A 13,698-nucleotide genomic window follows, 5' to 3' on the forward strand; every position below is an offset into this window, starting at 1 on the left:
AACCTTCAATTAGAAATATAAAAATATCGGGGGGCGTGGCTTAGCTACCATACTGAATGGTCGCACTTCAGGGAAGCTCTCTGACCATCACATAATAAAACAGAGCTAACAGGGGTCTCCCTTCACAAAACGGAGTCCAAAAGACAGGCAAATACAGTATTGAGAGATTGGGGTACTATTTGCCCTCAACTGTAAAGTGTGACGTCCCTGGAGCGTCCCCCTTAGGTAGCACTGGCTCCCCAGTATATCTAGCTGGCAGTCCTGAGCCCCGGGACCTAGCGTGAGTGTCTCCTACCAACAACAGCAAATCGCGGGTAAGCTGATTTGAGCAAGCAGCAAAGCAGACCCACAAATTAGGCTCCTACACTAACAACATGCTCGGCTGAGTAAAGGAGCCAGCACATGCAGCGACCCCCACACGGTAACAAGAAGGAGTTGACAAGTAAGCAAACCTCTCCTAGCGATAACCGCTGCCCATCTCTGCAAATCTGCTGAGTGACAGATCCCGTTTGGAGGAAGAATTCTGTGCCCAGCGATACCGGAAGTCGGGGTGGCCATTACACAGCTTCTTTTCCGGCTCATAGGCGTCCTGTGCAGAAGTTCCACTAGGTGGCGCCCGCCCCTTTATTATTACTACACTCGGTGCCAGACAAAAATTCCACTCGCTGGTCTCCTGGGAATGTAACCAGACTTCCTCAATATATCGCAAAATCAGCGGGGAGGAGGCACGCACTGAAAAGCCCTCGGGGAGTTGGGTGAGTGACCACAGTGTCTGCTGTGAATAGTTTTAGATCTGGCCAGTAGTGTGTCTGTACTAAGCGGCACTGGTTATCACCTTTGGCTCCCATTAAAGCTAATTTCAGTAAAACACCCCTGGGTCAATAGAGGTCAGCTGAACTGTGCATGTTTGAAACCATTTGCGGCTAAATTACCCCTGAAGGCTGATCAAGATAACACACTGAAGAGCCTGTCTGCCGTGATATTTTTAGGTTCTGAGTGGTATACAATGTGACCAGGCAGCTCACAAGATTCTGCTTTGCCTCCATCTAGTGGCTGCTTGACAGTACTAATTTTCATCTTTATATTTGGAAGTTTCATAGAGAGACGCTGAGAAGAGCTAAGACTGTTCATTCTGCAGCAGCTCTAATTGCTGACATCGCCATTATCTATATAATTGATCTATCCATCTTGTTCTGAGCTCCTCTGCAACTTGCAACTAAGTTCTATGGAAATGTTACCTTGACTCTAACTCTAGGGGGTGCGGAATGCACTATATAAATTTCTGATGTTCTAAAACAAAGTGTCTATATTTCTCTGTACAGATTGGGAAGCACCTTTTTTTTGTCTTGTTCTATTCACCTGAGTGTTGCTGGATTTAATCTCTACGTTAATTCTGAGGCTACTGTGGGCGCTCCCTGTTTGCTAATATGTCTCACAAAAATAAAAAAATAAGTGGCACCCCTAAACATACCATTATAAAGGCCCTTGAAAAAGCTGGAGGCCGCTCTAAAGTGTTGCATGATACTGCTGATATAGGATCGGATTCAGACGACAACTCGGCATCTGAAAATCCGCTTACCCTCAATGAAGTGGTAGCCATTGTTACAAAAACAATTCAGTCAGAAATGAGAGCAATTGTATCAGAGCTCCGCTCAGAAATTTCAGAACTTGGTTCCCGTACCGATGTTGTAGAAAATCAGATAGATGCAATCTCTAAACATCAACAAACAACGGACACAGAGATAGCTGACCTGCGTGCGGAGCTCTACACTTTTAAAGATCAATTGGAAGATCTAGAGAACCGAAACAGACGCAATAATGTCCGGATAAAAAATGTCCCGGAAACCATTTCTGTAGAAGCATTGCCTGAATATTTAGAGGGCTTATTCCTCCAAATGATACCTGACCTATCAAAAGAATCACTTAATTTAGATAGGGCCCATAGAGCCCTACGCCCGAAGCCAAATTCAGATCAGCCTCCCAGAGACATAATAATACGTTTCCACTACTTCAAAACTAAAGAGCGAATAATGGTGTCCGCTAGAAATGCACAATCGATCTTCTACTCTGGATCGTACATACAGTTGTATCAAGACTTGGCTCCATCCACTTTGAAAAAACGCAGAGACCTCACTAATGTTACAAAAGTTCTACGCAACCACTCGATAAAGTATAAGTGGGGCTTCCCATTCCAGCTAATTGTTTCTAAAGATGGTCGGAACCACTCAGTGAGAACCCCGGAACAGGGTCTTGACTTGCTAAGGCGCCTTCACCTCACCCAGGAATCTGAGCAATCCACTTCAACATCTCCATCACAGCAGAAGACATCGGCTCCGGCTCCATCCTGGCAAAAAGTGTGATTTACTAATTTTATTTTATTTTATTTTTTACATAAACTAACTCTAGTCTATTCAATATCTTCGACCTGTCCTCCTGTTGGGTCTGAGTACTCGTTCTGTCTTGACTATGACTTTTGTTGTTTACATGTAATTAGGTCGATGTTTCACACAAGTTCAGTGTGTCCGCTCTAATACTTGAAGTTTGTACGAGGATAAATCTTAGGCCCTCGCTAATTTTTTCAGACCGGGTAACTTTTTGGTATAGTTAACAGTTTTCGTGTCATCAGCCCTCCCCCCCTCCCCCCCTCTCTCCCCCTTGTCCCTTTCCCCATCCCCCCCCCCTTTTTTTTTTTTTTTTTTTTTCTTCTTTTCTTTTTCCCCCCTCTCCTCCCCACCCCCTATCCCTAAAGGGCGCTGACCAATTCTAGTCTGATTGACCTAAAAATAGACATGGAGTCTTATTTTGTATATTAGTATTTACTCTGGTTTTCTCCGGAGCATATATATAGAACATGCTCATAGTTCTTGTTCGCACTGTTGAAAAGTTTATATGTTTGAACTGTTCTGACATCTTTTTACCTGATGCTTATATTATGCTATTTATATCACTTTGTTTTGATAATTTCTTGTGCAGTCCACTTCGCCCAAGCTCATCTTACCCACACCCGCGTGCCTTGAAAGAGCTCAAAGTGCAGATTTTGATAGTTATCTGCACTATTTTCTACGAAAAACCGCTACCCCCACTAATATTTCCACTACCAAAGAGATGGTGTCACGCAACCCGCCACATCTCTTCTATCTAGGTCCTGGAACTCACCCCGAGATCAGGACCGCCATACGTTCCCACCCCCTTTTTCCTAATGTGTCTTCCTTTCCCCACATCCAGCTACTAGTCTCAAATAAAGGTTTCAAGCTCATTGTTAAAATAGAGCTTCTCTTTCATCACTATCCCCCATGAGTCTTAAAATAATATCTCTAAATGTCAACGGCCTTAACTCGCCGAATAAGCGTACAATGGCTTTACAATATTTTAAGAGGAAGAACCCAGACCTGATTTTCTTACAAGAAACGCATCTTAGGGACCCCCATCCCTCACTGGCCACTAAATCTTATCCACATGCCTTTTATTCCTCTGCAAACGCAAAACGCAGAGGTACAGCAATATTGATACATAGTAGAGTTCCTCTGACTGTTGAATCACAGATATCTGACCCTCTTGGTAGATATGTTATTCTGAAGGGTACTCTAAATCAGAGCCCTATAACTTTAGCCTCAGTATATGCCCCAAACGTGCAGCAGGGAGCTTTTTACGCAGATTTCTTTCAGCAACTGTCCTCTCATGCAGGAGGTATGACTATCGTGGGAGGGGACTTTAATACAATCTTGGACCCAACTCTAGATAGATCCAGTCAAACTCGTATCTCCTCTGGACACTCTAAGGAGTCTAACAGGCTGAAGGACCAATTGAAGCTATTCAATTTATATGATGCCTTGCGAGTTCTACACCCTTCTTCCAGAGAATACACTCATTATTCGGCCCCTCATGACTTGTATTCAAGAATAGATTATTTCTTTGTTGATCATCGGACATCCCAGAAATTGGGAGATGTCCGGGTCTTCCCGGTGTCCTGGTCTGACCATGAGGCAATTGAGCTGTCTTTGCTTTTACCCCGGCTCTCACAATCACGTCCTAAATGGCGACTTGACGAGTCATTGCTTCTTAGAGAAGAGAACATCAATCAGATATCTCAGGCAATCACTGATTATGTTTCACAAAATGCGTCCCCGGAGATATCACAACCTATACTCTGGGAAGCCCATAAGGCTACTATAAGGGGCATCTTTATCAAAATAGCAGCGCAACAGAGACAGAAAGAAAAAGAGCGCATACGCGAACTTGAGCAGCAGATACAACAAGTTACATCTCGCCATCAAATAAATCCTAAAAAGAAACTATATTTAAAACTTCTTTCTCTTAAGGGACAGTTGAATCAAATACTATCAAAACAAGCGGCTAAGACTCTGTTGTGGGTACAGCAAAAATATTATGAAAAAGGCGACAAGGCTGATTCTATCTTGGCACGCAAACTCCGTGCCCGCCGTACTCGCAACAGAATAATATCAGTAAAAGATTCTACAGGTGCTCCTCTTTATGACCCTCAAAGAATTGCGCAACGGTTTGGGGATTATTATGCTTCTCTATACAATTTGAGTCCAACAACAGAAGATCCAGTCCAGCTTAAAGCAAATATTAAGAGCTACCTCCGCTCTTGTCAGTTACCCAAACTCAGTAGAAGTCAATTGGCAACTCTTAACGCAGAGCTTACCCCAGAAGAAATTACTGAGGCCATTAAAGCACTGAAACGTCAATCAGCCCCGGGACCGGATGGATTTTCTTCTATATATTACAAAAAATTTGTCCGCCAACTGGTCCCCATGCTTTCAGGGTTATTTAGCTCTGTACTTGAAGGAGGCAAATTTGATGGAGCTACCACCGGTGCGGGGATCGTCGTAATACCTAAACCAGACAGAGATCCGACGGAAGTGAGTAACTATAGACCCATTTCCCTGCTCAACGTTGATCTAAAACTTTTTGCTAAGATACTAGCAAATAGACTAGGGGCTGTTCTCCCTTCACTGGTCCACCCGGACCAAGTCGGATTTGTTCCAGGAAGGCAAGCCTCAGATAACACAAGAAGAATAATAGACTTAATCCATATAGCTAATAGTACGTCTCTCCCTGCCTTGGTGGTTGCTCTAGACGCTGAGAAAGCGTTTGATAGAGTGGCTTGGCCATTTATTCAGCAGACTTTAGGAAGCATGGGGATCCAAGGTTCCTTTTGTAAGGGGATCTCGGCGCTGTATCATAATCCAACGGCTTCAGTTTTAGCGAACGGTCTCGCATCCACACCCTTTAAAATAAGTAATGGCACTCGACAGGGCTGCCCCCTATCACCCTTACTCTTTGCCCTTATTATGGAACCCTTAGCAGCTAGAATTAGAAGCAATACGGAAATCAAGGGTATTCCCACGAGTTCTAGAGATAATAAGATAGCCCTGTATGCTGATGATGTCATACTCACATTAACTAACCCACACACTTCATTGCCTAACCTTTTTGAAGAAATATCGCTCTATAGTTCCCTATCGAACTACAAAATTAATGCGGACAAGTCTGAAATTTTAGATCTTAATATTCCTCAACATATCACCCAGCCACTTAAAACCACTTATAATTTTCGATGGCAGCACAATAAGATCAAATATCTGGGAATATACCTAACCAAGAATTACTCCTCCCTATACGCGGCCAATTTCCCTAGACTAATTAATGCAATTAGGGGTGACCTAACTCAATGGAATAAATTTCATATTTCCTGGATTGGCAGGATGGCTTCAATCAAAATGAATGTGTTGCCCAGGTTACTCTATCTGTGGCAAACGCTCCCAATTCAGGTTCCCTTACATGTTCTCCAGCACCTTCAGCAAATGGTATCTAAATTTGTATGGGCAGGGCGTAAGCCTAGAGTGCGTATGCGAATACTCACTAAACATCAAACCTCTGGAGGACTGGGCCTCCCAAACATAATAAAGTATTATAGAGCCACGCATATGTCACAATGTATCTTATGGCACTCACCCCCACAGTATAGAGTGTGGACACAGATTGAGGCAGACATATTGCAATTATATTCTCCATATTCCTTACTCTGGATACCATCCCAGCATAGGACTAGACGTTTAGCCCAGCTTCCAACTGCTCGTTTTTCTGTCTCATTATGGGATCAAGTGACCAGATTTTACAAGTTGCGATCTAATTACCCACTCCTTGTCCCACTTTGGAATAATAAAAACTTTGAGCCAGGGTTAGATCATAAAATGTTTCATTACTGGTCCGCACATAATTTGCTCTTCATTAGGGATCTGGTCCCGGCTGGGGTTTTTCCTACATTCTCAGACTTACAGAGAAGATTACATTTGCCCCAAAAAATCTTTTATCAATATCTTCAACTTAGGCACCTCTATCGATCCTTAAACGCGCCTCCCCCCTCGGTTCGATGTTCTACTTTAGAATCTTTATGTCGCTGTTCCCCCACTACTAAAGGCTTAATTTCCACTTTGTATCAATTGATTAACAACTTTGGCCAGCCCGAAAAAGACCCTCATGAGCTTGCCTGGGAGAGGGACACCGGGGAGACACTGACTCCTAAAGAATGGTCAAAGGTAAGAGCTAATATAGCCAAGTCATCTATATCAGTTAGGATAAAGGAAAACTCTTACAAAATTTTCTACAGATGGTATTTGGTCCCCTCTCGTCTCCACTCTATCTTTCCGACTACTAGCGACAGATGTTGGAGAGGGTGCGGTCTACGAGGTACCCTGTTGCACGTTTGGTGGTGTTGCCCTAAACTACGACCTTATTGGCAACAAATTCATAATCTCATCAAGGATATTACATTGGTTAAAATGCCCGAGTCCCCCCTATACTCGCTTCTTCCTAGACGGCTCCCGGGCACTAGTCACTCCACACAAAAACTTATCAATCATATATTGAATGCCTCTAAATGTTTAATTGCCGCTCTATGGAAAAACACCTCTCCCCCCTCGCTCTCAGCCACTATCAATACAGTTTGGTCAACCTATAGGATGGAAAGCATCACAGCTCTTCTCAAAGACAAACCAGTGAATTTCAAAAACACATGGTCTTCCTGGACGAGTTACTATGATGCTGAGCCTCCCTTGACAACCGTTTGACAAGTCTCTGTTGTTTTGATATGTACCCTTGTCAGGTTTAAGAAGGATCACTACGGTTATAAGTTTTAGAAAATCCTAAACTAATTTGATCTCCGTGTAACCACACGGGTTAACGCTCCTCTTTCCTATATTCTGATGCATAAAACAATGAGTAGAATATTTTCCTGTTCCCCTCCCCATCCCCAAAACCTTTCCTTCCCCCATTGTTCGTCTCCCCCCTCCCCCTGAAAAATAAAAACAAACAACATTTTTCTTTTCCATGAATAACATACCGGATTTTAGATAATTTATCTTTCTTACTATTGTGCGTAATCATTTGAGTTTCATATGTATACAGTATGTTTATACATTCTCTTGGTATGTTTCAAACTCATTGTTTTGTTTTGAAAAAAAACCCTAATAAAAATTACTTTAAAAAAAAAAAAAAGAAATATAAAAATATCAAGGACCAATTCAGTTCAGACAACCTTTAAGACACATTTCTATCTCCGTTATCTTGGTACCTTACCTTATTTAGTCTTTTTGGTAAAAATAATATGGTGCCATCAAAAGCATGTGCTTTACCAATGGTTTCTTCATGCTGGTATAATAAAGCCGTCCTCAAACGTCTGGAATCCATTGGAGGATTATAGTCAATGTGGTACTGGTACAAGACCCACTGTGGCCGGGACACCAGTTTAATGTGGTTGGTGACTAGCTGAATTGAGTTCCCAGAAGCTCCTGTCATTAAAATCATTTAACAATGAAAAATGAATCAGTGATCACTTTCATCCTGCCCAGTAAATGCACAGCTCATGAGTCCTCCTTTTCCCCAGAGATTTTTCAATGGAAAATTGTACCCAGAAAAAGGAATAAACATTTTCTAACTGTCCCCCACCCAAGAAGGAAGAATTGACTAATCATCATCTCTCATAGGTATGCCATTATCCAAAGTTCATAAAAAGGAACACCATTTGTGGCTGGATCACTTATAAAACTTATTGTATGAATTTATTTATCAGAAATAGTGCAGGGTGCTTATTTATATATTTACAGATGTACTGGACTTGTTCTATCGCATTTTATATAGGAAATGCATTCCTTTCGGAGGTATGTCTGATGCACTAAGACAGTGTTGGCTAACCTGTGACTCTCCAGGTGCTGTGAAACTACAAGTCAAAGCATGCTTAGCCAATATATAGCAGCTTATTGCTGGAAGGGTATGCTGGGACTTGTAGTTTCACAACACCTGGAGTGTCACAGGTTAGCCAACACTGCACTAAGCATTTGTTTGAGAAGTCTGTTGTGCAGCATTGAGAGGAAATCCTCATTAAGACGAAGTCTATTCATGTTCGTAACCAACATGTACTTTTTAGTCTAAATGCAGCACAGGAGTTTTACTGGTGTTCCCGAGTGGCCTTTTGTCCAGAGGGTTAAAACTTGTCTGAACATTGTGAACTGCACGTGATGTAGAATATCACAGATAAGTATAAATTTTGTTAAGTATAAATTGCATTTAAATCCATGTTTGGGGAAACATATTGCATCCTGATACTGAAAATTAACTCAGGCTTCTTGGGGCCAGCAAAGAGTTCAGGGTGCTGGCTTACCCACTACTAGGCTGTGTCCAAAACTGTATAAAGAGCTCTGGTTTGTACTGAAATGTATCATTGTTTCATCTGACTTTCTGATCACTGGTACCTTCAACCAGTGTGAACTGTCCTTGTCAGGACACCTGAGCTAAATAAACCACTTGCTTCAAGACTTGCTTGACAACTTCTTCCCTGCTATAATTTCCTAGGACCTACAGATTAGACCTGATTCTAATCCGTTTCTGGCTGTTCCGAGGTTTGAACCCAGCATTCAGTACCACCGCTCTGCCCGCTTCTCAGCAGCTCTGGCCAGTGTAATAGGCAAGGTTGAATCCAATCCACAGCAACCCTGATCTATAGAAAGAGGTCAGGGGTAACAGCCCAGGTGCATCAGCTAGGGGGTAAACTAGCAGCGACAGTTACCCAGAAGGAACGCGGTTCTGGATGCCATAATGTCCAGTGGTGGCATTACTTAAGCCCCTCCTACTGCGGTTAGAGGGCACAACTGGGATAAAGTGAATGGTTTCAAAGTGAGCCCAGCCGGTTCCCAGCATTAACAGACAGGGTGGCATAGGTGGTCTATCCTGTCACACCATTATATACTGATCTAGTGTAGCAATTTATATCTTTACAAGACACCACAAAACTGTTAAATGTGGATCTGGGTTCAAATCCAGGTTAGCCTCGTGTGGCTCTAGACCAGTGATGAGCAACCCAATATACTTCCTTCAAGGGCCACATATACTGTCTCCAACTGGTCCACACTTTAACAAACCCCCCCCCCTCAAAAACAAAGATTGAAACACCCAGATCACTCATCCCAAAATGCCCCCACATGTACTCCGAACTCTCCCAGATGTCACACAGTGTGCAGAGGTGGTCACACGATGAGAAAGCCAGCTACACCCAGTCTTATTCTCTGCTCCCGATCTGGCTTATTCTATACAAGCAGAGGGCTGGGGCTGCAAGTGATGGCTCAGCAGGTTGCCTGATGCCCACCACTGCTGTAGAACATTTGAAAAACTAAACGAGATTTACAGTGCTACAAACATTATTACAGTAATGTCTAACTGCATGCATTACGTAGTAATCATGCAGGGTAAAGCACACACTTTGATTAAGCAGCTATGTATGTTAGGTCTTCTAAATTAAAAGCAGCAGACTAAATGGTTTAACCTATGTTGTGTCTCCAAGCTACACTACTCTGCTAACAGTGTTAGCTATTAGCTAATCCTGAAAATGATTGAAGAGGTTTCATCCATAAAATCAACAGCAGCTCTGATAAATTCTTTGGACAGATTTATAACAATTATACAAGGACACCTCTATATATTTCTGTAAGGTAAACAGTGATTATAAGAATACATACAGTGCATAAAATGTTACATTTATCACATCAGTAAACAAAAAAAACAAACACCAGCATATCTATCTTATACATAAAACTTTATTCATAACTAGAGTAAATCAAGAGATTATAGGCAACACTGTACTTACCAGTTTTGGACACTTTGACATGTTCTATTGTTTGTCGGGTGTTTACACCAAAGTCGTGGAAATCCCGCCTACGACCTCCCCGCTCCCCAAGCGAAATCTCTTGAAATCCAGCTGAGATCTGAAGAACTGAATTATAAAAGCAACTCTTCAATCAACATAAGTTAATGTTGCAGGGGTTGAGAAACTTATGGACTACATATAGAAATGGTGGCTTTATTGGCTGCTTTATGCTAATAGACATACATTAAGAAAACCAGTGAAGAGGTTTAATCCATGTAAGAAAAAAAAAATCCCTTTATTAGTTTGCAGTCTAATAATGTCCTTCCTCACGGAGCAGTCCGGAAAACCCTCACATATCAGTTGGCCCATCCCACAAAGAGCAAGTAAAGTAATCACCATCAAGATCACTGAGCTAAGGAAACGTTAAAAAGGGACTTCAGTATTAATTTCCACACAATTTTGAAGATGAAATTTAAAATCTTTATTTTCTCTTTCATCTTATGGTGGGCACTGGACCTCAGGGATAAGAGAGGAGTTTTGGTACTTTCAAAAAAAAAAAAAACCCTCCTCCTCTTTCTATACCTCCACACTGCATGATAAAAAATTCCAGTGCCTACAGGAATAGGACTCGCCTCAGACCTGCTTTGGGGTTTTAAAGTTTAAATGTACATTCTTTTTACGCTCATGGACTCTGGCATTGTAAAATATTCTCAGCTTCTGCTCCTCCCTTCTTTATAACCCACAGTCTTCAGGAACTTTATGGTTTTGTTTTATTTACAGGACAGGTGCCTTGTTGCTAGGATGGCCTGTTTTTCTTAAACATATTAATTTTTCCCCCGATCATCACTTGAATTTCCCAGTGCGCTGGTTTTGCAGTAAAGTGGAGCAGACAGCCTGGCCGTTTGCAAAGAAGGAACAGGCTGAGGAAGCACTGTTTCTTGTGTCTCCTCTTCCCGCCTTGGGGTCGATCCCATGTGGTGGTCTCGACACTACCAACACAGGAAGTGACCAGGAATACTTTGCTACCACGAAACTCTCGCAAAAGAAGCAGTACTAGTCCCCGTACTAGGTGAGGAGTGGGAAAGGGGGATTTAGGGCTGAAGGAGACAAAACAGACTTTTGGAGGGGAAGGGGGTTGTGCAGTTTCCTGGTAAGACCTTTAGTGTGAAATCTGTAGCCCAGTCAGGAGAGACAGAACAGAACCAGCAGCAGCTCCTGCACCTTCCACTAGTGCAAACCCACAATTGCTGGGTGGTTTTTCTTCAGCTGCAATCGGTTGCTTAAGGGCTTCTGGTGTGTAATTTGTCAAATAGATTTTTCTTTGTCTTTTATACAGGTTCACTTTCTCTATACTATTTACTCTGCCTTTTAGGCTTCCTTTTTTCTACTTCTGTTATGTCTGAAAAACTGAATACTTCCAGATCTAAAACTAGGGGACTTTTTCCACTTGTCTGACAGGTCAAACTGAATTGGCCAGCAGACGAGAGGCATAGATGCCTTATGCACAAACTGCGAGGCCAGCTAAAACACATGCCCACAGGATCCAAATCTGATTTTGTTGAAGCAGCTTGGGCTAAAACCCTCGCTCAGTCCATTGCAATGTTCACAAAGCTTGTCAAGAGTGCTCAGGCGGTGAGTGACTATAACCATTCTTCCACCTATTTAGCTAAACCTGCAGCATCTGACCCATGCATCCAAGTGTGCTTGGACAGAGGTCATTGGGTACAGCAATGATGCCCCCCCAAGACAAACCAGTGTGAACAACAATACCATGCCTAGTCAGTGCAGAATCTAGTGAGTGCCCTAATCACCAGAGTTCTAAAGAAATCCTCACCACTGACTTCATGCAAGTGTCAAAAATTGGTCCTCGTTCCATCCGAAGAAGGGCCTGACTTGGAGTCAGGTCCTTTGGCTGCTAGGCTAATTGGAGTCAGAATGTCAGCTTTAGTGATCTTGAATTGCCATACCCTCTTGTCTTAAAGCTTGTGAGACAGAGTTCTAGAAGATCTAGTCCAATTCCAGCCCAAATGGAAAATGACTAAAAATAAAGGCAAAGATAATAAGATTTTTACTCACTGTAAAATCCATTTCTCTGACTCCATTGGGGGACACTGCGAGACATTGGGGTATAGTAGGGGGCTCAGGAGTCTTGTCACTTTAGCTGCCAAGTCTTTAGACTGCTCCCCTGCTATGCCCCTCCTCTCCAGAGAGATCCTCAGTTTTGAATAACCAAGAGTGAACGTAAAGGAGGTAATATAACCTGGATTATTAATTTAAATTATAAAGAACCATAACCAAAGTTTTCACACACATACAGAGCAAGGGAGGGTGCGCAGTGTCCCCCAATGGAGTCAGAGAAATGGATTTTACGGTGAGTAAAAATCTTATTTTCTCTTTCCTGCCATTGGGGGACACTGCGAGACATTGGGGATATACCAAAGCTTCCTCAAGGGTGGGAATGCTCTGGGCCAGCTGCACGCATAATCCTGCAACCAAAGCTTGCATCAGCCGATGCAAAGCCTTGAAAACTATAAAATTTAGTGAATGTGTGGACGGAAGACCAAGTCGCCGCTCTACACAACTGTTCCGCCGACGCCCTGTGTCTAGCCGCCCAGGAGGCACCCACTGCCCTAGTAGAATGTGCCCTTAAGTTCTGCGGAATGGCTAAAGAAGCTGAAATGTAAGCCTCACGAATCGTGGACGTGATCCACCGGGCAATTGACTGCTTTGAAGCAGGCCAGCCTCTTTAATTGGCGTCGTATAAAATAGAAAGATCTCTGATCTTTCTGACCTGAGATGTACGGTCTACATAACTCTGTAGAGCTTGTACCACATCCAAGTACTGCATAGACCCTTCTCAAGAGTCTCTTTGGTTGGAACGCAGGGACAACAATTTCCTGATTTAGGTGGAACCTGGAAACCACCTTAGGAACAAAAGATGGCTTGGTACGAAGGACCACCCTATCAGCATGAAAAATAAGAAAGGGAGGGTCACAGCGAAGCACCCCGAGCTCAGACACTCTACGAGCTGAAGCTATAGCCAGCAAAAATAACGTCTTCCACGTAAGATACCGTAAGTCAATAGACTCTAAAGGTTCAAACGGAGGCCTAGAAAGAGCACGAAGAACCAGATTGAGGTCCCAGGGCTCGACAGGATGGCAAAAAAGAGGTTGTATATGTAATGCCCCCTGTAAAAATGTCTTGATGTCTTATTAATCAGCAATCTTTTTCTGAAAGTAGACAGAAAGGGCGGATATCTGACCCTTGAGGGAACCCAGACGTAAACCTTTCTGAACACCTTCCTGAAGAAAATCCAGAACGTGGGAAATCTTAAATCTTGGAAGAATGAAATCCCTTAGACTCGCACCACACAATATATGCCTTCCATCCTCTGTAATATATGGCAGACGAAGGCGGCTTTCTGGCCCTAATCATGGTGGTTATAACATCCTGAGAGAAACCCTTAGCTTTAAGTATTGGGGTTTCAATAGCCAGGCCGTCAAAGTCAGCTGATCTAAACCTTGGTAAAGGAATGG

General features: G+C 42.8%; 1 protein-coding gene across 1 annotated transcript in view; it reads right to left on the minus strand.

The window, feature by feature from the left end:
* Positions 1 to 6,446: 6,446 nt before the first annotated feature.
* LOC142132160 (piwi-like protein 1) overlaps positions 6,447 to 13,698 on the minus strand; it is a 51,250-nt gene continuing 43,998 nt past the window's right edge. The window contains exons 4-6 of the mRNA XM_075194421.1: positions 10,163 to 10,288; positions 7,659 to 7,814; positions 6,447 to 6,514 (exon numbers count right to left, since the gene is read on the minus strand). Of these exons, the coding sequence (XP_075050522.1) occupies positions 6,447 to 6,514; positions 7,659 to 7,814; positions 10,163 to 10,288 (350 nt within the window). The remainder of the gene's footprint in view (positions 6,515 to 7,658; positions 7,815 to 10,162; positions 10,289 to 13,698) is intronic.

This window comes from Mixophyes fleayi, unplaced genomic scaffold (assembly GCF_038048845.1).
Source record: "Mixophyes fleayi isolate aMixFle1 unplaced genomic scaffold, aMixFle1.hap1 Scaffold_356, whole genome shotgun sequence".
NCBI lineage: Eukaryota > Metazoa > Chordata > Amphibia > Anura > Limnodynastidae > Mixophyes > Mixophyes fleayi.